This window comes from Pholcus phalangioides, unplaced genomic scaffold, assembly GCF_987345545.1.
Source record: "Pholcus phalangioides strain wild (caught in Gottingen) unplaced genomic scaffold, Ppha-v1.0 ptg000022l_1, whole genome shotgun sequence".
NCBI classification, from domain to species: domain Eukaryota; kingdom Metazoa; phylum Arthropoda; class Arachnida; order Araneae; family Pholcidae; genus Pholcus; species Pholcus phalangioides.
Genome location: NW_028301615.1, coordinates 35,615,395 through 35,642,908, shown reverse-complemented (window position 1 = coordinate 35,642,908; position 27,514 = coordinate 35,615,395). Strand labels below are relative to the sequence as shown.

The window sequence follows — 27,514 nt, the reverse complement described above, 5'->3', positions numbered from 1 at the left end:
TTCTTGAAAACTTGATCATATCCTTGATTGTGCAGCTGAAGATGGTTTACTCTAGTCCAGTGTTTCTCAACAGCCTACCGCGGTTTCCATTGTCAAAAAAAAGAAAAGTCTGCTCTGCAAGCAGCAGAAATTACTATGGTTGATAAAAAGTTTTTTCGGGTTCGAAGACCGTCGTCCGTTTGAGTTGGTTCTCAACGTTTCCCCAACACTAGTGGTTGGCATCATCAGGAGAATAGATAAACTGGATCAAAGTCAAGTTTTCCGGAGTCTCAGGTTGTATTTATGCACATATGTGGCTTGAAATACAATATTTTTTTGCAATTGGCCAGTTGATTCTATGGCAAAACAATAGTGTAGTTCATGCCACTTATGTGCATAAATACAACCTGAGACTCCGGAAAACTTGACTTTGATCCAGTTTATCTATTCCCCCGATGATGCCAACCACTAGTGTTGGGGAAACGTTGAGAACTAACTCAAACGGTCGACGGTCTTCGAACCCGAAAAAACAGTTTTTATCAAATGATGGCCGCGAAAACCTTCATCAACTGTTTACTATGGTTGATCGTCATTGCGTCAAATCCTGATGTTTCGTGAGAAAAAAATTCATTTCATGAATAAAAGAGCTAGTCCGCCGAATTATGAGTGTTAATTTGTAAATTTTGCCAAATAACGAGTGTTAAATAAGCAAATAATGAGTGCTAAATCGCCAAACATCATGTTGAATGTCCTGAAATTTGCTCCCATTTTGCAACAATTTCTTTCTGAGTATAACTGAAAAACAAGAAGGAAAATTGAAAACTTAAATTTTATAGAATTTGTGTATGTGTTTATCCACTTTGAGCAAGAGGTGAATAAAGAGTTGCTTCAAATATAAATAATTTTATAATAAAAATCTTTGTCAGCTGTGGTTTTTTTATTTTGAATAATTGGAGGGGGAATGATATCACTATCATATAGAATTTTTATATAATTTATGTGAGGCTGTTACGAGTTATATTTTTCACTGAAACTTGAAGGTTTTAGAGCACTTTGGTGACAACAGGAAAAGTATTGATTATCTGTATGTGGGGATTGATTATACACTTGTAAACAAAATTTCACTTTTTTCGTGTTTCTTTGATCAAATAAGATCATTCTTATAGTATTATCCTCACTGATTCCGAATCTGCTGTCAGAATTTTTCTGTCAGGCATAGTTTTTGAGTAACATGCTTTTAAAAGTTTAAAGAACATATTTTTTTCGCATTTGCTTATAACTTCAAATGTCTTAAATTCTAATATTAATGGCTGTTCAAAAGGTATTTTTACATGATTTTCTTCTGTATTCTTCAGCAGGAATATCTTTTTTAAACTCTATAATGCCCAGATCGCCCGAAGTCGGCCGAGTAGGTTAATGCCCATAACCGCCTCAAGTCGGCCCAGCTAGGGGGTATGGGTATGTTTTGGTGGGCTTTTGTCACCTACGGGGAAGGAGATGAAAGCTCTTGTCAGAGGCGGGAACGGAAAAGACAACTACAACGCCCTATCAATGGGATTTTAAAAGCTGATGTACTAGAAGGTTCCTTGAGAATGGACTAAGGGTACTCAATGCATTTTCAAAAGAGATAATACTGTGAGGAAAGGGGTGTTTTCAGTATAGACAAATTATCTCCCGAAAATCCATTGAAATGAAAGGGTGAACGTCAATGCAAAGGATGGCATGAATAGAAACTCGTGGAGAAAGGGTGGGGAGAAGGAAAGTGGCCAAAATTTGGACGAGTCCACTTCAAACACAAAAAACTTGGTATTTTCACGACCCTCCCAGGTTTTTTATCTGGGCATTAAAAAGTTAATGTCCAAAAGTAATCGTCCAGCATGTTTGGGCTCCACTTGCCTTGATAATGAGATTGCATGATGGATATGTCCTGGTGGAATCGCTCGCTGTGCTCATCGCTGACATCACCTAGATTTTCTTTTTATAGGGAAAAAATCCAAATGTGAATGAAGAAAATGTATCTTCAGTGACATATTGCAACCAAGAGCTTTATATAGTTCTGAAGTAATTCCTCCACAAGGTCCTTATATTTGTCCGTCTTGTTATTTCCAAGAAAATTCTGAACTACTTTCTTGAATGACTCCCATGCTGGTGTTTCTTGCTTATTTAGGGTGGCATCGAACTCAGGATTGTTCATTAATTCTCGAATTCGAGGGCCAACGAATATGCCTTCCTTGATTTTAGCGCCACTGACCCGTGGAAATTTGTTTTTTTAGAAAGCTAAAACTGTCGCCATTTCAAAATTCCTTCCTTTACAACATTTTCCATCAATCTCAGTTTAAGGAGTAGAGGTGGCAGGTAGTTTTCTGGGGATTCACCAGGGGCTGACTGACGACATTTTTGGTTCTCAAAAAGTGCTGTCTTCTTGGTGGCCATTGTTTTTTTACATAATGGTTTTTTCTGTCTCTGCTGTCCCACAAGCACAAGAAACAGCAAAATTTGGTATATCCTAGTTGAAGACCGAGTACAAGGGCAATAACTTTCAAATCTCTGCAAAGTTGCCAGGCATATCTTTCATACTGAACCATCCGTAATAAAACTTTCATGTTTTCATATGTCTCCTTCACGTAAGCCCTGTAAGCGATGGGAATGGAGGGGTTTTCTTTACCATTGTGCAAAAGTACTGCTTTCAAGCTGGTTTTAGAGGAATCTATGAATAACCTCCACTCTAGGGGATTATACTGATGCCCCAATGCAACGTACAGAGCATCCACATCATTGCACTCGACTGTCATCTTCCTTCGAAAAAAGGTGCTCAAATTGCTTTGGTCGAGGAGCAAAGCTTGGACAGTTTGGTCAGGAATTCCCTAGAAAGGGTGAAAGGGACTCGTAATTCCCTTGTCCCCATGGCTAGCACATGATCAGAGGTATCTCAAGAGAATCTTGATGTACTATTCCATAATATTTAGTCAGATGAGGCAAGTTTTAATATTCATAATACCCATTATTAGGCTAAAAATGTTGATCTATGTATAGAGACAATATACTGACAAATTTTTTTTTTTTTTAAATATTTTTGGCCGTATAAATTATATATACAGACCTGCCAACTCTCCCGATTTAGGCGGGAGACTCCGGATTTTTCATCCTTCCTCCCGCTCTACGGATTTGTTAAAATTTCTCCGGATTTTGGCAGAAAATTAGATTTCACGTTGTCATGGCGTCAATAATTACCGTCGTCATTAGGGAAAACACCCGTAGAGAACAGCTGTAGTAATTTTCATCGAGCAGCCGTAAAAAAAGTCTTTGTGACCGCATTTAAGCAACTGGCAAAGATACGACTTTGTTTTCGTAGCATTTATCGGCAATCATTTATCAGGGGCATGACCTTCGTTGCCGAAATTCCTGTATAATCGTTATTGTATTCCATTAACAGCCGCGCTGTAAACACGTTTTTTCGTCCGCAGCTTTGTAATTTGAATTTTTTAAATAGTTTCTTCCGATTAAACATCTTTAAAAAGAAAATATAAAACTTTAAGCTATATACAGTTAAATATAAAGCTTTTAAGAATTCATATACCCAAGATTGTCAATCACTGATAGCATCCACGAAAGGAAACACATTCTTTATTAACAGTATGTAGATGTGATTTCTCTATTCTGCATGGAAAGACTGGCAGAGAATTATATTCTTCTCAGGGGCAATGCAGAATGTGCCTTGGGGGAGGGAAGAATGCAACTTTTTCTTAATTTATTAAAAAATAATAATTCGAAAAAAAATTTTATGAATTTTTTTTTGATCTAGTCTATGAGTGTCGAGGGGTGGGTGTCCGGAGATTCTCCCCCCCCCCCCCCCGGGAGAATCTCCGGATTTCTCGATTTCAAAAGTTGGCACGTCTGTATATATATATGCACAAAAAGTTGTAAACGTAAAACGTAAAGCACGTAAAATTCCAAAATCCCCAAATAGGGATCGTGGCAGCTAATGGATTAAGGCTGGTTCGGCTAACCCATAACAATGGAAAATGCAATTGCGGAAAACTGGTGCCTTATGGACGATTATGGGGATCCATGATGTTCTTAAGTCAGCCACCTCGTTGGGCAATTTACCTGTTGTGGCATTGCATTTGTATTGTATTCTGATGACGGATTCAGAATCATCATAGAAAAATACATAAGAAACAGTATTCAGCGTCCAAGAAACAAAAACCTTGTTTACCAGTGTTATTTTATGAATTCTTATGATGCTGGGTAACAAATCAAAAGTTGTAATTTCTGAACCATTTCTATGTCTATATTTTTGAGAAGAGGGAAAATTCATTTGGCATATTAATAAATTTGCCTGTGCCCTGCCTTTTTTATATATATATATATATATATAAAAGGCAGGGCACATATATATATATATATATATATATTGCTGTAGAACTTGTAAGTCTGCCTGCCATGACTCCTTGAAAACTCCTTAATTTTGGTTTAAGAAATTTTGTATGAACACTGAACTGTAAAAAGCAGGTTTCCGCCCTGTGAGGCAAATGACCTGTATAATTCAGTTAGTCGATTTTTCTTGCCATGAGGCTGATGCCAGCAAGCAGCTCTTTTCTGGTTTTTTTCCTTGTTTTTCCCACCTCTAATATGTTTATCTTGGTGTTAATTGTTCAAATAAATTGTTTTTATGAATGCTAAGTCTTTGTTCGGGGACATCTTGGCTATAATATCAAATTTTAAATCAAGGGCCATGTTTCTTCCCATGGGACACTTGTCAATAATTTCATGTAAAGAAACTGTAAGCAAATCAAAATTGATATTTTTTTCCCTCTGTTTCAAAGCTTGAATATGATTTTTTTTAATAATTTTGATGTAATTATATACAAATTGACATGTTTACATTTGTAATTTTTTTTGACGGAAGTTTCCTTTATGCATGTTTTTAAGATAAGGTAATTTTTTAGACTAATTTTTTTTTAGTTATGGTTATGAGTTTGTGAGACTAGGAAAGGTGCTCGCTCTCATGATAGAAATTTCCATACTAAATTTTATTTTACATGTGTAATAAATATAATGTGTCGAGTTTTTTTTTAAATATTTTATTTATCAAATTTTCCTAATCAGAATGCTGCTTTGTTTCAGTGTGCATTTTTTTTTTTTTACTTAATGTCAATATCTTTCCAGGTGTTCTTTGTGATCAGACTTCACTCACAGCAGGCTGCTGTCAACTTGCCAGAGATCCAAGATCCAGATCCGTTCATCAGTTGTGATATGATGGATGGACGTGATGCTTTCCTAACTCTTGCTCGTGAAAAACACTACGAGTTCTCTTCGTTGCGCCGGACCAAATATTCCACAATGGCAATGCTCTACGAACTCCACAATCAAAATCAGGATCGGTTCGTTTATACCTGCAATAATTGCAAGAAGAATGTGGAAAACATCTGCTACCATTGTACTGTCTGTGATGTGAGTAGGAACTTTTCACATGTGTGCATACACCAGGGTTTAAGCTAAATAAAAAAATTCCTGTAGCAAAAAATTTAAAATAGGAAAAAAAAAAGCTTTAGCAAAATGCCAATGATTGAGGGATGGATGTCTACTCGTTTCGCGTACCTTCTGTACGCATTCTTGCGAAAATGGTTATTTCTTTTGCATTACAAGATTTTCTTCCAGATTTTGCAAAAAAATAAGACTGGCTTCAACCGTGGCATACATGTATATGCTACATTTCATTTTGCCAGGGAGATGTCTTGTCAAATTTTAAAAGTCATCTTTCCCCTAAAATTTACCTCAGACAACTGCTCTCCCCCCCCCCCTCCCAGCACTAGCCATATTTCATGCACCTGATATTCATTATGTGATGTGTAAATTTTTTTTCTTTTCATTGTGATATTTTCTAGGATTTTGATTTATGTGTGAGTTGCCATGAGTCAGAAGGTCATCCCCATAGGATGGAGAAACTTGGTTTCGATATCGAGGACAATTCAGCAACTAGTGACCAAAAACAGACCAATCCACAAGAAGCAAGGCGGCTGTCCATTCAGCGCTGTATACAGTCACTTGTCCATGCCTGTCAGTGCAGAGATGCCAACTGCCGCTTAACTAGTTGTCAGAAGATGAAACGAGTTAAGCAACACGCAAAGAGCTGTAAAAGGAAAACTAACGGTGGCTGTCCCATATGCAGGCAACTCATTGCTTTGTGTTGCTGCCATGCGAAACACTGTCAAGTTAGTAACTATTTGGTCATTTTGTCCCACATAAAAATTACACGTATTATTGAATTCCTAATTTCACTTCACTGGAATTACTCGATGAAACCCTAAAATTTTATTTTATTAATAGTCAGATAATCATCAGTTGCTTCCCCACCCGATGGCGAGAGATTTAATTCACGAGAATCATTTCCATGTAGGCTTGAATCCACATTGGATGCAGCCCAACCAAAAGAACAAGCAAGTTTTCAAAGCGGGTTTAGTACAGTGGATCACATCCAAACAGTCAGGGAATTCAGGGAGACACAAGGAATACAAATTACCATTGTGTTTGATCTTCATTGATTTTGAGAATTCATTTGACTTTGTCTTCACATCTGCTGTTAAAGCTCTAGATGAAATTGGGATAGAGAAGACTTTTTTTTGCATCTCAATATCATCAAGAAAACAGGGCTCTTACTTTTTTATTTTTTATTGCAAATGTAGATTGCAATTAATGATTGTGTCAAAGCAGAAATTGTAGCGTTTTCAAGGTTATTTAGGGGGGGGGGGTATGTGGACCATTTGATTTATTAATTTTGCTTAGTTTGAGGGTTCTACAAGTAGAGTAGTCATTAAAAACTTCTGTCTGGATGGAAAAAATAATTTTGTATTTACTACTTCATGGGGTTAGAACCGTAACTAACATTCATCATTCAAAATTATAGGCCGCAGACTGGACTGTGGAAGACTCTAAAAAAGAATGTAATATATATTTTGAAGAGAGATGGAAAAGAACTATCTGTGGTTGCTAGTACACTGTTTTGACCAAAAATTGTTTTTGTAACCAAGTCATTTCTGCCATTTTTCTTTAGCTCGAGTCAATCTCACAGGATGTTTTTTATTATGCGATGATTATGTTGTCTAGGGGGGTTACCCTCCCCGTCCTACTTTCTATCCTGCTTTTTCTAATTTTTTGAGTGGGAGCCCTGAGAAAATATATGACAAAGCAACTGCAACCATTCATTTGGATAAAGGAAAGGCAAAGATTAAACCTGGAAAAGTACTTCGGCAGGGTGACACTATCTCACCAAAGCTCTTTACGGCTGTTTTAGGAAAAGTATTCATAAAACTGGATTAGGGTGAAAAAGGAGTCAGAATAAATGGAGAATTTCTCATCCATTTTGCAATTAGTAACAACTAGTTTTTCCAATAACATTATCAGCAATAATCTAGATGATCTAGAAGAAATGATACAAGAACTGGAGAAAACAAGTATGCAGGTGGGTTTGAAAATGAATCTGCAATTTACTAAATTTATGTTTAACTCCTTTGCTGTGAAGATCTTGCTTAACAACACAGAAGTAGAAAGCTATGTCAGACCTGCCAACTCTCCCGATTTAGGCGGGAGACCCCCCCCCCCCTCCCCCCCCCGGAGAATCTCCGGATTTATGGATTTCAAAAGTTGGCACGTCTGCTATGTATACATGGAACAAGAAATTACCATGGAATCATTATTGAAATAAACAGGAGAATCGAGATTAGATGAAGCACTTTTGGCAAAAACTGTTTAATTCTGAAAAGCCACATGCCATTATGCCTGAAAAGTAGGGTGTTTAATCAGCTTGTTACCAGCATTGACTTATGGAGCTGAAACTTGGACAGAGCAAGACAATATAAAGACTACTGACAGCACAAAGGAGCGTGGAAAGATGTTTGCTAGGCATCAGAATGAGAGACAGAAAAGAAATTGCTTAGATAAGAAGCCTCACGAAGATGTATGCAGGGGTGGGAACTCTGCGTCAATTTCGCCGCACTGGGCCAAAACTAATATCTTGCACAATCCTGCTCCAATAGCGTATTTTTGTATTTTTCTGTGCCAAATAGCGAATTTTGCTTCAGTATGCCCGGAATTTTGGAAAGGACGCCAAAAAATTTTTGTTCCTGCTCGCCACGAAACGTTTCTTTAAGAGAAAGAGCGTGTTTTATTCCACTATACTTAAACTATTGGCCCCTGACCAGGCTTTCCATCGCGAAACCCTGATATTGTCCGTGATCGTGGAACTGAAGATGGTTTGCAATGCCTTTCAGCTTTAAAGTGCAAATTTGAGTGTTTCCGTTTAAAAGAAAAAAGTCGTCGCTGGAAGCAGCAGAAATTACTGTAGTCGATTGTCATTGTGTTAAATCCCGATGTTTCATGCAAAACATTTTCATTCCGGGAGTAAAAAGCGCATGTCCGCCGAATTACGAATGTTAGTTTAGAAACTTTGCAGAATAACGAGCATTAAATCGCCAATGTTGCTGAATAACGAGCGTTAAATTGCCAATGTTGCAGAATAACGAGAGGTAAATCGCCAATCTCGCCAAATAGCGAGTGTCAGATCGCCAAACATTGAGTTCCCATTTTGCAACAATTTCTTTCCAAGTATAAAAAAATTAAAAACTTAAAAATTTTTTTTAGCTAATTTGAAGTGCTGCTGTTCAAGGCAGCAAATGGTGCCCTCAGTAAGCAAAAATCATCTTAAATAGACGGGTGCAAAAAATTTTATGACAGCCACTCTTTCAAACAAGGTGTCGAAAGCCTTAAACACCAAAAACAAAAATCAAGCTGACGAAAAGATGTTTGATAACAAAAGACAATGCAGTTTTATTTTGAAAAGGGTTGAGGATTAACGAAAATATTCTTGTTAATTTCACTGCTCCAATTTATAAATATCTGCTCCGAATCCCATATTTTGCTGCTCCAAAATTGCTCCAAATCCCGAATTTGCTGCTCCAAAATTGCTCCGAATCCTGAATTTTGCTGCTCCAAAGCTGCTCCAAAATGGACTTAGTCACTTCCCACCCCTGTGTATGTTATATCATGGAAAGATTTAAACATTTAAAACGGAAATGGGCGGGGCCCATTGCAAGACAGGACAATATCTGAACCACAAGTATTCTGGATTGGTACCCCGTGGTGTTAGACATCCGAGAAGGTGTCCTCAAACAAGATGGATCAACTGGATGGCAAATCATCAGACGGTAAAATGGAAAAATTAAAAACCTTCACCCAGCAGTTGATTTGAAAATAGTTGATGAATCGCCAGTTATATTATTTTTTCATTCAACTGTTCTTTTTCGCTTGACTTTGTGTATTAATGTGTTGTGTACTACGGTTTTGCAATCAGAGTTTCATATTCCTTCCCCCTAATTAAGTACAGTAGAGTCCCAATAATCTGAGGTGAGCAGGACCAAGACCACCTTGGGTTATTCAAAAATTAATAGAAAACAACTTTCTAAGTGGGAAGGGTCGTACATATTCTTACCTGTTTTGTCCTCAATTCATTATACATCTGCCAAGACGTATAGCCTCTTTATGAGTTAAACCAGTGTTTCCCAAAGTGGGCAATATCACCCCCCCCCCCGGTGGGCGATGGAATGGTCCAAGGGGGCGATAGAACCTACTGATTTAACGTAGGATCCTATGGGTTTATTTACTTGAGTTGGGGGGTGATTAGAGGGAGAAATTTCTGATGGGGGGGGGGCGACGGAACAAAAAGTTTGGGACAACTGAGTTAGACTGACAGGCTTCGAGGGCCTGAAGGTCCAGTATGAATGCTTTTTCTTTTTGTAAACTACTACAGTAAATATTGGCCTGTGAAAAATTCTGACTTGAAAGGCAGCCGCAGAACTCAGCCAAGGCACATCAAGACCCTTGAGACTGAAATTACTCATATTTTGTAAGAAAAAGGGGACAAAAAAAGAACTTGTTATTGGTGGAAAACAGGCTTTGAAAAGAAGATTTCAAATAAACAAGCACTTTGAAGTTTTAAACTTCACTGTAATACTACTATGCGTGGAAAAAAAGTAACTTATTTTAAAATTACTGTTTCGAAAATTTGACATTTAAAGGTGCTGTTGTTTGATAAAGATCATGTGAAACTGGGATAATCACAAAAAAATTCAACCTCTTAGTATTAAGTTACTTCACATACTCATTTGGTTCATTGATTAACAAATTGTTATAACATTGCTCATACACAAAATATACAGTCAAACCTATCAACAATGGCCACTAATGGGACCGAGCAAATGTGGCCGTTGTTTGAAGGTTACACTGTTCTTCAGTATTTCTGAAACATGGGTTGTGAATGTACCTAACTTCTTGATTGAGTGTAAAATTATAACAACCGATACTGTAATTAATTAGAAGAAACTGTTTTTGTAGCACATAACATTTATTTTGTATTGAAGATGCATGAGTTTTTTAACTTTTATTTGTAGTTTTCTATTGTTAATTTCATTCAAAAATTTCATGAAGAAAAAAAGAGCTGTGCTGTAATCCTTGTATTCTATGACATGCATTCTTTAAATTTGTCCTTTAATGTAATCAGCTATTTTCCGTTATTATCCAAGGTAGTATTTTCAATTGATGTTTATCTGAGCTCCCTTGGTCAAACAGTATGGGAAAACAAAGGGTCCCAAGTCTGTGACATAGCCACTTGCTAAATTTTAACTCTAATTTCTGCTTTTTTCTTTTCTGAAATCCATCTAGTGCACCTGTTAGCATTTACTTAGGAAACACTTGATGTGCACGACCATATCTTAAAGAGTTACTGGCATAAGGAAGAACCCATAGTTATCTTTAGGCTCAAGGACGAAAAACCTTTCAAAGCGATCTTTATGACCATTTTTCATTTTAATTACCAAAAGTGGTCGTTATTTAGAAATCCTTGTTCAGAGGTTAACCTTAATGTTAATTCAATTGGATGCGTTCTGTTCCAAGAAAATGTGGCCGTACTTCAGTGGTTACCATTCAGAATTGAATGTTACGAGAGGTTTTATTGTATCTTGCAACTTGATTTTCTCACAAACCAAGAAACTTCATTTAATCATTCGTTTGGTTGCATCACAAACAAGTCTTCAGACATCAAAGCTTCAAAATTTCCAAAGAGTTTAATATATTTTTTTAATTTTAATAACAATATAAAATTAAGCAAAGAAACTTCTGTTGAAGTCAAATGATAGAGCAGTCATGTATGTCACTTGTGTTCTTGAGATGTAAGTTGCAGCGGAAGATGATTGAAGACAAACTGGGCTCTTTGAAGGTTATTTTCAATAACATACATACATGCTAAGGAAAGAAGCACGTTAGATATTAACTTGTTAGCTACATGATTTCAAATGAATTGAGAGAGGCAAACAGAAGCAGAAAGACAGCAATCTTAAATCACAAACAAGCTCGGAATAGAACTATAATATGCTGACATCAATATTGAGGAGTTAAATAAACAATAGCTTTTGTAGTTGAAGTCAAACACCTGGAATCTCTGAAAAGAATGCATAAAAATTTGATTCTTTGGTTTTTCGATTGGGTATTGTTTATGAACACTTGTTTAAATTTTTCCGCAAATTGTTATTTTACCCTGTGGGCAATCAACATCTAGACAAGTGTGGTTACTTTTACTATTATCATTACTAGAGCCTGGGTTAAATGCATATGTGCATATGCATTTGCATATTTTGGCCTTTTTTAGCGTTAACGCATATAAATACATAAAATCAATGAATTTTCGGTATAAGTGCAGATTTTTGAAGGTTTATTTAGGCTCACTCAATTTTTCAAATAAATATTGTTCATAATATTTTCTTAACATTGGGGGTTTTTCCCGCAGGTGAAATTTAGTGAATTAATACATATTTATAAAGTATTTTACAAATACTGTTTTATTGTAAGGCTATTTCTAGAGATATGTCAAAGTGTTAATTTTTTTTTTTTAGAAATAGTTTTGGAATTCTTTTGTTACTGCTATTTTCATTATTGAACAGCTACAACAAACTAAAAATTGAAATATGCCTGAATAAAAAATATGTAGAAGCTATTTGCATATGCATATACGGTATATATATGTGAGGGGATGTTTTTTGTAAATGAATTCATTTGCACTAAGAAATAGAGAAGATGAATTTTTTTTAAAAAAAACACATCTGCTTTTTGTTTTTGCTTTGTAATTTTCTTTTAATGCATATTTTTTAATTTTTTGTACATATTTCGGAAGTTTTGACTTTTTCAAGATTTCTAATGCAGATTTTAGGGTGTTTAATACATATTTTGGCATTTTAAGTGCATATTTTAGCATTTTTCAGTGCATATTTGCATATTTTTAGAGAATATTGCCACTTTTTTAGTGTATATAATCCGGGCTCTAATCATTACAGTAGTTTTGGGTTAGCAGTAACTGCTAATCTGAGTTGCATAGGGGTAGTTCTTTTTGAAAGCGAGTTATTTTGGGTCAAGAAGGACTCATGCACCTAAAATAGTTTGTCATGCAAAAGCTTGTCCAGTTGATGACAGTTGTAATTGTCATTAAATTTTGACTTTAATAGTGATCCTAAGCTTTCAATAAGTAAGGTGGACAAAATTAACATCAAATCTATTCTGCAAAATAAATGGGGGAAGAAAAAATGAAGTCTTTGTAACTTAATAGTTTTTAATGGGTGTTGTATCAATACTAAAACTTTTTTTTATTAACAGGAGGCTGTTTGTCCCGTGCCGTTCTGTTTGAATATCAAGCACAAGTTACGGCAACAGCAATTACAGCACAGGCTACAGCAAGCCCAGATCCTAAAGAGACGAATAGCAACTATGCAAAATCGAGGTATGGCTGCTCCTATGCCTCAACCGAGTCCAGGAAATTCGAGTTCTTCGAACCAGCCTTCACCTGGACCACAGCCGCATACTTCACCACATGCTCCGCAGCCTGGAATAGGTATGAAGCCTTCTACTGGTCCTCCTGTTGGTGCTCTGCAAGCAGTACAGCAAGTTCAAGCAGCAGCTGCTCGTCAACAAGCTCCTCACATGGTGGCTGGTGCAGTGAGTTATGGAAAAGGTGCTCCTCTTGGCTCCAAACCAACCGGAAATCCCCAGATGATCCCATCACAACAACAGCAAATGCAAACTCAAATGCAAAAGCCCATGGCCCAAATGATGACTGGAGTCCCGAATCGCATGCTGCAAGGAATGGGATGCTGGGATGGATCTCCATATGGTCAGCAAGCTATGCAAAACCAACCCCATCAGTTGCAGCAACCTCAACCTGCACAACAACCCATGGGGCTTAGGCAGGCATCTCAATTGATGGGACCTTCGGGTATGCAGAATGCAATAGGTAATCCAGTTGCTCCCATGGGTCCACCTCAGGGTATGCCGAGTGCCACTCCTGGAACAAGTATGCAAAGACCCAATCAAGCATTGCAGCAGCTGTTACAGACGTTGAAGTCTCCTACATCGCCACAGCAACAGCAGCAGGTACTTGCCATATTGAAGTCAAACCCACATCTCATGGCTGCTTTTATCAAGCAACGTTCGCAGCATCAACAGCAACAACAGCAGCAGCAGCAACAACAACAGCAGCAAGCTCCACCACCACCTCAACAACAGCAAATGATTGTTAATGATGGAGGTGTGATCGGGGCTCCTCAACCGCAGCAAGGGCAGATACCCGGTGTCTGGTTTCAAAAGCAGCAACAGATATTCATGCCACGTCAGCAGCAGCAACAACAGCAACAACAGGGTCAATTTCCCCCTCCGCAACCCCCAATGTATGCACAGCGCCAAAGAATGCCCCTGCCGATAAGTTTCGGTCATCAACAGGGCTTCCAGGGAGACGGAGGAGCACCACAATTCCAAACGTTCCAGCAACAGCAGCAACAGTTACTGATGCAACCACAGTTGAAGCAGCAGATGGCTTCGCCGACCCACCCACCCGTCAGCCCCCAGCAAGGCATGATGGGGCATCCCCAGGGTCCAGTGCCTTCGCCGTCCCAGCAGCAGCTCCTCCAGCAGCAAGTGAGATCGCCACCGCCCACGGCTGCTCAGCTGGTTCAGGCAGTGCGGTCGCCACAGCCCATCGCGTCACCGAGGACACAAGCGAATACTTCCCAGCCAATACCTTCGCCTCGGCAACAGCCGGCACCATCGCCACATTACCCTGCTCAGACTCATTCCCCGCACCCAAATCTCTCGGCATCTGGGCTAGCGGGACCCGATCAAATGACTACGAGCAACGACATGATGTTGACTCAATTAACAAACCCAGTGTCTACGCATCCTAACATAGCCAGTCAGCTGCAGAGCCCGGTCGGTCAAGATTTGGGACTCTCGAGGGACGACTCAGACATGAGTCATCTCACGCCCCAAGAGCAGCTCAATAAATTTGTCGAGAACTTATAATAACTTATTTTGACATTTAGAGACGACGATAATTAATTATGCTGGCTGTTATTTTTCATGGAACAAAAGACAATTAACTGGCATTTTACTACATTAATTTTTATATCAACGACCGACCGACCGCTCAGTCAGATTCGCTAGAAGGAATCCCAAAAAAAACTGTTTATCAAAGACAAATGTTATAGTTTTTTTTACTAACGCAGTTGTTGTACGAACTGAATCGTTGTGAGATTTTTGTACAGTTTAAATTTCAATTCGTGGTTCCGCTGCATGTCACATGACAGGGGGAAAAAAAGAGATGATCGATCGTGAGTAGCCAATACTCACACGAATGCACAGATTTATTATTGCAAACGTATGATTTATAACTGGTTGATTGTTTTGTGAATTTTTTTTTTCTTCTGTGTCTCGTCTCACAAATTTTTGTTTTTTGTCTTCCCCCACCCCCATTTTGATCTTCCCTGATCTCGCATGACTTTGTTCTTCAACCCTTTATCAGGGGGATGCATCTTCATCGTGTATAATTTGTATATTTGAGGGAATGAAAGGAACATTTGATTTAAGTTAACTTCAGGAGAGTGCGCGTGCACGCACTGGGAGTCTGAGTTTTTGTTGGTTTTTTTTTAATTTCGAACATGCAGTTGGAAATCAGGCATTATTGTGATATCAGAGAGTGAGGTCCGTAGGTCGAAATCCATATTATGTCTGCGGTACCTTTTAAATAATTTATTGAAATCTAGTTGTTTTAGGAGGAGGAGAAAAAAAGCACTCGCTCTGATCGTCAACATTCCAGAACCATGGTCATTACACCTAATGGTACATTTTCTTTTTTTCTTTCTTTTGCCCTATCCAAAACAATTCGAAAGATGCCTAATACTTTTGTATCCCTGATGGTGATTTTTCTTTTTCCTCCTTTTTTTTTTAAATTATATATTTTTTGGACTTTCCTTTTAATTTCTGCATTTCTCGGCAGAGCAAAAAAAAAGCAAACTATTATTCAAAGCCTAAATCCGCTGCCCCTGTGAAAAAGACTCAGTTTATCATATTTGACCGAAAGGAAAAACGAAAAAATTTTCATATTATATTGAAGAAATGACCTATTATATATAAATATATATATATAGTACATAATTATGTTGAAAGGAAGGAAAAAAAATGTGTCGAGAAAGAGGGGTAAACCATTTGTTGTCTCTGCAGCATAATATGTAAATTGTTAGATTATCATTACCCAGTTGAGGAAAGTACTGCTGTACATATTGTAAAACTTTTCCGTTTTTTTTTTCCTTTGCATCTAGTAAGTTTGCATAAAAACAATAAAGTAAATGACAAAAAAAAAATTTTGGGATGTTTACCATGTTTTTATTCAAGCATTGTATCTTTTTTGTCGAAAGAGTTTTTATGACTTCAAAGCAAATAACGAACTGAACTTTAAATATGTAAATAACGTGATATGGGGAACAGATATATATATATATATATATATATTTCTCGTTTCATTGTTCGCACATGGAATTTGTTTCTTCTTTCTCAAGAATGAATTCACGTTTTTCCTCCCGTCGTATATTTTGAAGGAATATTTGGTCACTGCCAGGAGATGATGCACGACGAAGAATAAATGAAATGAGAGATGTGTATACTTGCTAAGCTAAGTACCAAAACGTTATCCTGCTGCCAGTGAGGCTTCAGTCTTTTTTTTTTTGACAATTGTAATAAACTATATTATGCTCTTAATATTTTTATAGCACTTTTTTTCCTTCTCTGACTGGTTTCTGTCTCATGTATGTAGATTTGCTACATTATTCACAGGAACCGTGAACCAGGGCTCAACAAATAAGAAATGTTTTAGTTCTAATCCTGAGGAAACTTCTTCAGCAATGTATAAGCAAGAGCAGTTCTTTTTTATGAGTTGTTTGCTTTCTGTCATTTCTTATTTTTAGCAAATGGCTTACAGCCATTTAGGGGGAATTTGCTACGAAATTCCCTCCCAAATAAAAGTTCTCGTGAAAAATGGCAAAAAATGCTATTAAAATGTAGTCTGAAATTTGGGTTCCTTTTTCAGACTTACAAAATTCTGGATCTGGAAAATGGACCCTTCACTCAAAAAACCTGGTCCTGAACAACTTTCACAAAAATAGCAATTAATGAAACCCAAATTGGACATCTTATTTCTTTTGTGATAAATTAACTAGATTATTTTGCTTTCCACAAAAATAAGGAAAATTTTCACAAAAAGGGACCCTACAAAAAAAAGTCTGGACAGACCCTTGTTTAAATATGTTCTGTAGGTAGTGTACAGTAAATATATAAGAAGATTAAAAATAAGTCCATCACTGAGCGGGAGTCCCATCAGTCTCAAACTTATGGAGTAGGCATTCTGATTGAAGTGAATGTTGGAAATAGGCCCCTTTTTTTTTTGTCCTGAATTTTTTTCTTTTTTTCTTAATTCAATGTCTTAACTAACTTTGGAATAGTGTTTTTTAAAGATCCATAAAAAGATTCTTTTATAGGGAACCAAGAGGTTTCAACTCGGAAACCTTGGTTTTCCAATAGGAATGTAATTTTTTCACTACAAATTTACTGTGGGGAGGGGATTGGTTCAGAAGAGACTTCAGCCTAGGGATCAAGACCCCGTCAGTGCAGTCCTTGTCCTTAAAAACTTCGAGGTGTGAATGCAAGCAGATCGCTCCCTTTAAAAAGTCACAGGCCTACAACGGTACAATTATTCAATCATATTTCTCTTAGTTAGAAAAATTGATGGCAGCACTACATATAACAAGCATTACACAGTAACAAATTTCACTCGTTAAGTTCACAAGACGTACATTCTGACGTATCAATTCGTTAGAAATTCCGCAGAGAAATGTGGACAAAGTGCATGCGTGGTTTAGCAGTTGTAATCCTTGTCAAGACTCTCTCAAACTAAGATTACTTGTTATTGTTAAGAAAAATTATACAAATGCGCTCTCAGCAAAAAACAGAAAAGGGAAGTAAAAATTAATTCTCCAAAAAATTCCAGAACCTTGAACCTTACAAGACTAGTGTAATAAATTTTAAAAACTGATTATGTTTGAACGTCAAATAAGAAAAAAAAGTTGAAAATCACATTTATTCCCAACATTAGATTTCATTGAAAAGTGTGGAATTTTTCAAAGAAACAATTTATGAGTAGGTTAGGAAACCCTGAAAGACGAAATAGAAATTTCTGCAAGTTTTGAGATAAACTTCTGTCTCGACATAATCGGATGATGTTGGGGATATTCGAAAACAAATCATCCACACTCGCAGCTGATTCTTGAATTTCAAAACTTTCATTCTTTTGGAAGTCAAAAGTTTTTCTAAAAATTTCGTAATTGCAAATTGGACCACCGTACACCTGAAGAACCTTTCAACAAGGACTGGGTGGTAAATACCAGAACGCTGACGTTTGATCTTATGCACCTCATCTACAGTATTCATAAATATTCTCCAAGCAAAAGCAAAGCTTGTAAAATCTTATGATGCAGTTCTTATGGATCAAAATCATTTAACATGAATTCGTAGATTTGAAAATTTCCCCTATAATACATGGAAGTACTACCATGTGTTCCCACAAGCAAAACCCTTCTATAAAACGAGAAGGAAAAAATTCTCTCTCCTAACATCTGATTATAGGATTAGAATTCCTTTCTACAGAATTTTCACTGAATACTAAATTTTGCCTGTTATCTATGAAGAAAGATGCATGAGAATGAAGTGATGAAAAAAATAATGCAATTTTTTTTTTTTAATTTATAGAAAGATTCCTATAAAAATGTCTGCTTAACCTTTTGACTACGAACAATAAAATATTTTTGATCCATTTACGTTGAAAAACAAAATTAATTGCATTTAAGGCGAATTTAGCAATAGGAATTTTATCTAATTGTTGGCAAACACAGAAATATGTTCTAGCCGCAGTCAATGGTGGAATGCTGATGGGGCATATGCCCCATTTGTGGTCAAAGGGTTGAAAAAGACGAGTGGGTTCTGCTGCTTATAACACTCACTAGCAGGGCAATCCTTTCCATTCCACCCCCGAGTCTTAATACTGTTGATTTATGACCATGAGAAAGACTCGCCTCGTTAAAAAGTACGGCGGTATCCGCCGTACTTTTTCAATACTGAAACTGACTTTCCCTTCCGTTAAAAAGTCTCGCCGCAGAAAGCAAGAGGCCTACAACGGTATGTTATTCAATTATTACACTTCACGCATTGTTGGAAGAAAAAAAAGATGACGGCACTATACCCCACACAGAAACAAACTTCACGGAAGGTTCACTGCACGTACGAGTTCGTTAGAAGTTCCGCAGAGGAATATGGACGAGGTGCATGTGTCCCTTCCCCCCCCCCCCCCCCTTTCATCTTCACAAACAGGTTTCAGCAGTAAGACAATTATTTTTTCGGCATTTGAAAGCCGACTCGAGTTCGCTTATAACTTAACCTCCCCGAGGAATCTAGAAGTGTGTTATGAGCAAGGGGCCTTGTAGCGGTTGTATGTATATACCCGGTGTGATCATAGTGACGGACTCGCATCGCTGGGACCCCGGTTCAGGTCGGCATAGTGTGCTTGGCTGAAGTTGGTTTTCTGTGGTTCCCAACTTCGAGGCGCAAATGCGAGTCGATCTACCCGTTACTAATTCTCGCTACAGAGAGCAACAGGCCTACAGACGGTACCAATATTCATTCTACTCTCTCCTGAAATATAGATGGCAGCACTGAAAAGTCAGACACATCACTAGATATGCACACTTCCGGCGCAACTCTGTAGGTAGTAAATTGCCCATGGCGATAGTCCCGAATTTTGCTCGGCTTAAAAAATGTTGTATGGATAGAAAGTCTCCAGCAGGAACTGCTCATATAATATAAGAAATTAGCTATAATACCCGGCGCTGCCAAGGTTTCCTTCAATTACTGGGCGGATTGAAAAAGTGACAAACCATTATACATATGATGGCAGCGTTAAAGAAGTGGTAAACCATTGTAAAGGCGTGTACAATGTCTGAAACGCATTAGACAACCAAAGTAAACATTCCGAAAGTCATTGTTGAGGCTCAGAAACCGTTGTTGTCCGACAGTTTTTGGCCCATTTCGGGCAGAGCTCGACAAACGTTTAAAGTAGCCTATCGTTCAAGTCGGACCCAGTTTCGTATATGTATATGCAAAATTTGGCGACGATCTGTCTAAAATAGTAAATTTCTATAGAGAGAACAGAAAATAAATTTCATATATATAGATTCAGGCATCTGCCACTCTCACTTGAAAATATGGAAAAAGGGATGGCAGCACCAATTTTATAACAGGAAACATGCGTATCTCTGACAACATACGCTCAGAACAATTTCATTAGAAATTCTTCAGAGGAATGTTTACGAGATGCACGTACGCGGTTAATTAATTGGTAGCAGTTGTACAGGGTGGGCCACAAATTCGTAAATAGTTTAAAAATTGAAGGGATTGCTATATTTGAATACGGTCTCTGCGAAAAAGTTTTTTTTTTTTTCACGAATGGGAATTTTTTTGGTCAAGGAAAAGAAAATTACAAATTTTTGTCGATAGAGGGTACTGTACGAAGGCAAATTATAGAATTCCACGAAAACTACTACACACTTCAATCAATTCTGTGACTTTCGTAGCAATGGCGATGAATGGTAGAGGTAAGGCACAACTTCACTTCACCAATAGTGGTTCTATCCACCTATGTCGACATCGCAATGAAAACCTTATGTAAGTGCCAGCAACAGGAGAATTCGTGGATGAGCTGTTTAACATACACCCTGAATTTTACAGGACTCTGATTTGCATATTTCCCAGTGGTTTGCTTTCGCGCAGTGCCCCCAATCGGCAAAATTTTTTGGTTTTTTTTCCCTATACCAAATAAAAACCCCTTTTCCCGAGAGTAACTTTTGTCTCAAACAGCATTCAAATTACGAGTTACTTAAAGTTTAATAAACTTTTAAACTATTTATGAATTTATTGGACACTCGTTTTTTTTGGTCGAGGTATCTTACGGAGAATTTTTGAGAAAATTCATAATGTACAGAACATGGAATAATTAATTTTTTTTTCAGTTTATATTGATTTTACTATATTATTTGAGTTGAATGTAAAAATCGTAGAATGAATTTAGAAAAAAAAGAAAGAACCTCCCCGCGGATCTTAAATAAATTTTATTTTGTCATGAATCAACGTTCGTAGGGCCATCGATATCAATTTACCAGCTATAATATACCCGGCGCTGCCCGGGTTTCCCCCCCCCCCCCCATCAGCTGGGAGCATTGAGTAACAAACCATTGTGAAGGAGTAAACATGGTTGAAACGCATTGTTTAGGAAACAAGTGAACTTTCCAAAAGTCATTGTTGAATGATCCATGAATCATTGTAGCCCGACAGTTTTTTTTGCCAATATCGGCCATTTGCCCAGCCCTGACGAACTTAAAGAAGCTCATCGCTCAAGTCGAGTCCTGTTTAGCATACAGTATACGCAAAATTTTACAGGCATCGGTCTAAAATTGTGAATTTGCATAGCATAGGCGTACAAAGAATTTTCGCGGGGAAATTTCAAAATGTTCCCCGTTCTGAATGGGGGGGAGAGTTTCCCGTTTCTTTCCTGCAAAATAACACTATAATCTTTTGGAGGCGGGGGTGGGGGGTTAAACCCCACTCCTTTGCGTACGTCAACGGGTTATTTTATTACACATGTAAACGGGGCTGAAGAACTGAAACGAAGTCATTTTCATATACTTCTCGTCTTGTTCTTGCCGTTCAGGAGATGAACGATGATTTCGCAGATGAAGACGAGCGTCGCTAGTGACAGTCCGTAACCGCACAGCAGGAATGGGCCCTTGAGTTCGACCAGAGTCAGTGCGATAGCCCTCACGCCCCTATCAGACAGGTAGTAAGACGAATAGTGAGTCTCATCATTCGTCCATTTCTGCATCAAACCAACTTCGAACGCTCTTTGGATACTTTTGAAAAGAAAAATAATAATAATTATCATTTTATATAAAATGGCTTCGAGAAATATAATTTGAATACCATAATTTGCGCTTACACGGCGTTGACTTCCGCTTTGAGACTGAAATGTTTGGAAACTGCGAAACTGATCGACTCGGACTCGAGAAGTTCGTGGCTCACATGAAGAACCTCGACGACGAAGTTGGCTCCATAGCGGACCGCGTTGGTCGACCCAATGAAGGCGATGTTTCCAGAAACGAGTTTCCGTACCCCGTCCACATCATTGTCCACTAACATGGAATTTTCCGATCGGATCGAATCTGCCACGGGTGCCAGGTCTCCTCGCAAGCTCTCGAAAAACAAAATACGTTATGGTTATGGAATAGTCTTTTTTTATATAAAAATTAACATATACACACACATTTTTTGCGATGTGGTCTGTCCACGACGAGAATAGACTTGGCCACGCCTCTTCGGATAGGAGAACTTTCGCTTAATGAAGAGAGACGCGAACACATCAGCCTATACCATCGCCACGCCATATTTCCTATGCGGATACTAGTCTTAAACGTTTCATTCTGGATTCACAGGATGCCTAAACAGCGCTGAAGGCTGCTGTCATACGGATTAATAAACGCACCAATTCAGCCGACGTTACTTATAAGGGAAGGTAGTCTACCCCAAGAGAGTCAATTTACTACTGTTCCGCCTCCTTTCTCCCCAACAAGTGGGCTGAATCGTAGTGTGTTGGCGAAATAAGTACAGGGTGTCCCGTAAATTCGTAAATAGTTTGAAAATTCATAAAATTGAAGAAATCGGTGCATTTGAAGGCGGTTTGCGAAAAATTTGTTCTCGCGAGGAGGCAAATCAAGAATGCTTACTGGTGATACATATATATATATATCACCAGTAAGCATTCTTGATTTGCCCCCTTCCCCCGGAATCTCCACCTGTGTTAACATCTCATTCCTGAATTTTCCTGTCATTGGCGCTTACATAAGGTTTTTTGTTCTCATTGCGATGTTGACACATTGGTGGATTTGTTTTATTTAAGCCACGAATTGCCGGCGGAAGCTTTTACGAACGTTTCGGGAGCAGCATATATTTAAAGAAGGAACAGGTTCAGAATTCCGTGATTTTCTTTCGTGTATTGACCAAAAAAAATCAATTTCGCATCAAAAAATTGCCACCCCCCCCCTATATATATATATGTATAGGCCTATATGAATTTATAGCATTTTATAGCACTCTGATTTGCATATTTCCAGTGATTTGTTTTCCATGCAGTGCTCTGTATCGACAAAAACTTGAACTATTTCTTCTCCTATACCAAAAAATCCCCCTTCGCGAGAATAACTTTTTCGCAAACCGCATTCAAATGCACCGATTCCTTCAAATTTTACGAATTTTTAGCACACCCTGTACTTCTTGTTTGTATAGTCATGAATTTATCAAGAAGGTGCTACCATGTAACTCCTAGATGCGAAATTTATTTTTGATACTGCGTGACGCATCCGACGATTACGACGGTGTAGTTGTTTTTTTGCAACGAACCCTTACTTATACTTACCAACAAAGAGGCTTGATGGGAAGTTCCTCTGATACACGAAGCCTTGTACCCATGGTACTTTATGGCCTCGGCCAAGTCCTCGAGGGTCTCGATGGCTCGTTCGCGCTCCTCGAAGCTTAGCACGGTGGTCAGAGTTCCACAGTAACACGTATGCAGGACGAGCATGAACATCAGCCATACGGATATGACCACAGTCGTGGAGGGGCCGCGGAACTTATTCAGTCTACCCCCTGTTAAACCATAAACAAAAACAAACATGTTAATAATACATACAGTAGTTCGGTTTGAAAATATATATAATGCCTTCTTCCTGTGTGCGTGCGCGCGTGCAACAGAATGTTTCTTTTTTCTATCAGGCATTGAAACGAATCATGTTGAATGTTGAATTAATTCTTCGATGTACTAATTTTTTTTGAAATTTTTAGAGCAAGAAAAGTGAAATGAAAAGTTTATGCCTACGCCAGAGGTTCTCAAACTGGCACCCTGGGGCACCACCAAGGATGCAACACGGGTGGAAAAAGGTTGAGAACCATCGATAAGCATTTAGGCTAGTGCCCTGCCGCCTTTCCCTTGAAGGGGGCCGTTCAAGTATTACGTCATCATGGATGGGGAGGGGGGGGTTTCCGATTTGCCGACTTTTGATGACAAGGGGGGGGGGTTTGGATAATGTTTACGTCAGCAACCACCCTTTTATGAAAATATGAGTTGGGATTCAGAGGGGCAGAGCTGATGACGAAATTTTGCTGACAAGGGGGGAGGAGGGGGTCAAAAATAGCTAAAAATTTGCCTACGTAATACTTGAACGGCCCCAAGAAGCTACGCATATAGACATCACAAAAGGCAAAAAACACCCAAGCCCCGGTAGGGGAAGGGAATAGTGCGTACAAGCTTCTTAATAAGGGTTACCAGTTGTCCTGACAATATTTCTTCGAGCAAAATAAGGATATATATGAATCAGAAATACGGAACACATCGCCAACTATCACTAAAAACGATGCTAAAAGTACACAAAGTTGCTAACTATTACTGAAATCATTGAAAAATCGCCAATTGGGAGAGATGAGGCACTGCTGCTAATTGCGGTGGGTTAAAATGAATTCTACGAAATAAAACGTGTAAACCTACGAGAAATATGTGAGATGAATATTCGTATTTATAGTCGTACAAGAAAAACTGCCTAAGTTGGACACCTACGGTTCCATTAAAATCTGTCCAAGTTAAAGAGGTCTCCAAAATATAGAGGTGTGTTGTTGCACAGTGAAACCTGCACGAGACTGAACGTCAAGGGACCGGAAAAATATTCCGTTTTAGACCGATTTCAGTTTTATAAAGGTGCAAATCAAAGCACAAATCAAAAGCAATGAACGGACTATATTTTGATTCCGTTTAAGACAGGTTTCTGTCTCATACAGTGTCCGTTTTAGATAGGTTTCACTCTAGTAATAACTCTCGTTTATTAATTATAATAGTGCCAGTGTTGGCCGTATATCGTTGTCAGATTCTCCCAGTCAGTTCCACAGGCAGAGGGTGGATCCATGATTTGTTCACATTTTGATAACAGAGGGCAATGGCAGTGGATTGATATTTTTTTCCTTTGGCTAATTAAGGGGCCTTCAGCCATTGACACAGCGCGGCAAAGTAAGCTACTTTATAAGCTATACCAGTGATTCTAAACCTTTGGTAACTGTGCGACGCGACGGAGACACAGGGGGTCCGTAGGCAGACTTGATAAAATTATTGATCCATTGTAATTGATATTGATATTAGTAATATTTATATGTTTTCACCTTCAATACTCCGGTTTACCATCCATCATCGGGAAGGGGGGGGATACAGGAAATTGCGATCCTAAATACGGGATATATCACTAAATTTTGCCAAAAATAATTGAAATTTATTAGTTTGAATGAAATCTGCTATTATTGCTAAAATTGCTGAAGAGTGTGGAAATAAAGGGCTGCAACAAATCGCTATAAACAGGAACTAAAGGGAGTGCAACTGCTCTTGGTGGCAAATTTTAAAGGGGGGCGGCAGTTCTAGGTAGGAACAAAGAACACCGTTATAACAAGTTATCGAGTTTTAAAGTTGTGGGGGCGGGGAATTTATGTTTGCCCCGGGCGGCAAAAATCCTAGTTATGGCCCTGTATGTGAGATAATGTGAGAAGAGCATAATTTCTACCATAATTATTATAATACACTGCTTCATAATATGAAAACGTTGTCAGTGTGTGTGTGTTTGTGTGTTCACGACATTAGCAAATATTACAAAGGCAAATACGGTAAAACGGAACAAATGTGTAAACAAAAAATCGGAACAACGAAAATTACAGGTATGTCCCGTAATACGGGACACCAGCGGTTCGTCAAATTGTTTCAGACATTTTGCTGGTCTTTGTTTTCTGAAAAGTTGCGAAACACTGCTATTTACGTTACCAGAGAGCTCACGGAACACAAGAGGCCGCGGACCATATGTTGAACAACCCGGATCTAGAGAGATAGATGGCTTTTTCTCAGCCCAAGATATCAAGGAAACATTTTATTTTCTGGATATTATGCTGAGGTGAACTCGGAAAGAAAAGTAATCTACTAATGTCTCTAGTGCCTCACGCCAACTGTGCTTGAAATAAGGAAGGCAGGGTCGTGTCTCCAGTGGTGTAGATGGTAGTATCCTTGCCCGATATGCAAGAGGATCTGGGTTTGTGTCCCGGCGGAGACAAGATAACTTTTCTTTCCGAGTTCACGTCAGCATAATATCCAGAAAATAAAATGTTTCCTTGAAACCCGGATCTAATTCAACATTGTAAACCATGGTTTCCCAAACTTTCTTGCTTCATCGCCACCAATTCAAGCAAACCCATAGGATCCTAGGATGTTTTTGCTTGAATCCTAGGATCCTATGCGTTTGCTTCAATTGGTGGCGATGAAGCAAAAAGTTTGGGAAACTATGGTTTCCAATGTTGAATTAGATCCGGGTTTCAAGGAAACATTTTATTTTCTGGATATTGCCCACTTTGGGAAATATTTTTTTTTTTCAAACCGAGCACAACTCGGGTCTACTGCCATAGGCAATTTACTACCTAGTGAGTTGTGCCGGGAGTGTAAGTGAGTGTACCTAACAGTCTGAGTACGTATCTAGTGTTGTGTATGATTTTTCAGTGCTGCCATCTATATCTGTTGTAAACAAACCAATCTATCTTTCTTTCTTCTGGAGCGAGAGAAGTGATCTTATTTTATTTATTTATTTATGTACGCAATATTGTTGGCCCTACAAAGGCTTATACAAGTGGACGCGGTGGATTTACACTTACAAGTAGATGTTTTGTAACATTTGACAAGAAATCGGAGATCGGGGGGGGGGGGGGAGGATCAACAATAGTGGAGGGAAACTTGTTCCATTCAACTATATGTTTAGGAAAGAAACTGCGTTTAAAACAGTCTGTAGAGGCAAAAATAGGTTTTAATTTTTTTGGGTTCAAGTCTATTGGAAGCATAAGAAGACAGTCAGAATACCGGATGTATCGAAATTTTGATGACCATGAGTAATCTTGTAAAGCATGGCTAAGTGGGAGATGAGTCGGTGAGTAGCGAGTGGGTGGTGGATTGTTGCTTTTACAAAGACCGAAAAAATTCACACATACAGTTCAGTCCACGGCATCAAACAATGACATTCTCAAAATAAATGTTGCAGTTTTATTCTTCCAGAGATGATTTTCGAACTGTCTTTTTCATGGAACTCCACTTCTGGGTTGTGATTAGAATTACGTCCGCCCTGCTTGGAGGCAACTTTGGGTTCCTGAATTCTGGGAATTTCGGCGGCGATTGGTCAAAACGTGTAAATATGTGTGAAAAAAAACCACTCATTTTAAGCACACTCATATCAATGAAGAGATAAAAAATTTATATGTTTCAGAGTGAAAAAAATTGCTTTTTCCAGAATTAAAAGAAAAATAATTCTGGAAACCTGAAAAGAGGAGGATGAAAAAGGGTGAATTTTCCAAAACGTAGGAGCAGGGCCGTCTTGAGAGCATCATGGTCCCCCGTCCAAGTAATTTTTCTGAGGCCCTAATTGGCAAAAATTTAAAACTTGAAAATTTCAATCAGTTCTCATTTTCGTGAGCCCCCGCCCCCCCTCCCTTCTTCTTCCCTTGAGGCCTCCGGGTCGTGCCCGGTTGCGCCCATGCGTTAAGACGGCACTGCGTAGGCGTGCGCATGAAATGACATCAAAAAGGAAGACGTCAGGTAACCCTACCAGAACCCAAGTTGCCTGCAAGCAGGGCAGATGCTATTCTAACCATAGCTCAGCTTGCCCCAAGATAATATGGGAAAGACAGTCCGAAAAACAGATCTGGAACAAGAAAACCGCTACATCCATTTTTGAGACCTCTTCTATTCAGAAATAAAGAAAAAGAGCTTTTTCAAACAACACTTAATTCTGATTCCTATGGTGATTTATAAATCCGGCAAAAAAAAAGTCTTCCCAGTTTTCTTAACAAAGCTGTTCAGGAAAGGCTTTTAGAAATGCCAATAAATGTAACAAAAGACAAAACGTCCTCCTATGTTTTTAGAAAAATTCGTCCTTTTGTCCTCCTTTTCGGGTTT

The 27,514-nt window shown here is 38.4% G+C and overlaps 2 protein-coding genes across 3 annotated transcripts in view; one reads left to right on the top strand and one right to left on the bottom strand.

Moving 5' to 3' along the window:
- nej (CREB binding protein nejire) overlaps window positions 1–16,104 on the top strand; it is an 83,062-nt gene extending 66,958 nt beyond the window's left edge. For both annotated transcript variants that reach the window (XM_089250110.1, XM_089250108.1), the window contains 3 exons: window positions 5,149–5,433; window positions 5,868–6,194; window positions 12,676–16,104. In XM_089250110.1, coding sequence (XP_089106236.1) covers window positions 5,149–5,433; window positions 5,868–6,194; window positions 12,676–14,373 — 2,310 coding nt within the window. In that variant the 3' untranslated portion in view covers window positions 14,374–16,104. The remainder of the gene's footprint in view (window positions 1–5,148; window positions 5,434–5,867; window positions 6,195–12,675) is intronic.
- A 5,020-nt stretch (window positions 16,105–21,124) lies between these two features.
- Window positions 21,125–27,514, bottom strand: part of LOC149070261 (glutamate receptor ionotropic, kainate glr-3-like) — a 31,445-nt gene continuing 25,055 nt past the window's right edge. The window contains exons 6-8 of the mRNA XM_089249306.1: window positions 22,916–23,145; window positions 21,443–21,696; window positions 21,125–21,356 (exon numbers count right to left, since the gene is read on the bottom strand). Of these exons, the coding sequence (XP_089105432.1) occupies window positions 21,125–21,356; window positions 21,443–21,696; window positions 22,916–23,145 (716 nt within the window). The remainder of the gene's footprint in view (window positions 21,357–21,442; window positions 21,697–22,915; window positions 23,146–27,514) is intronic.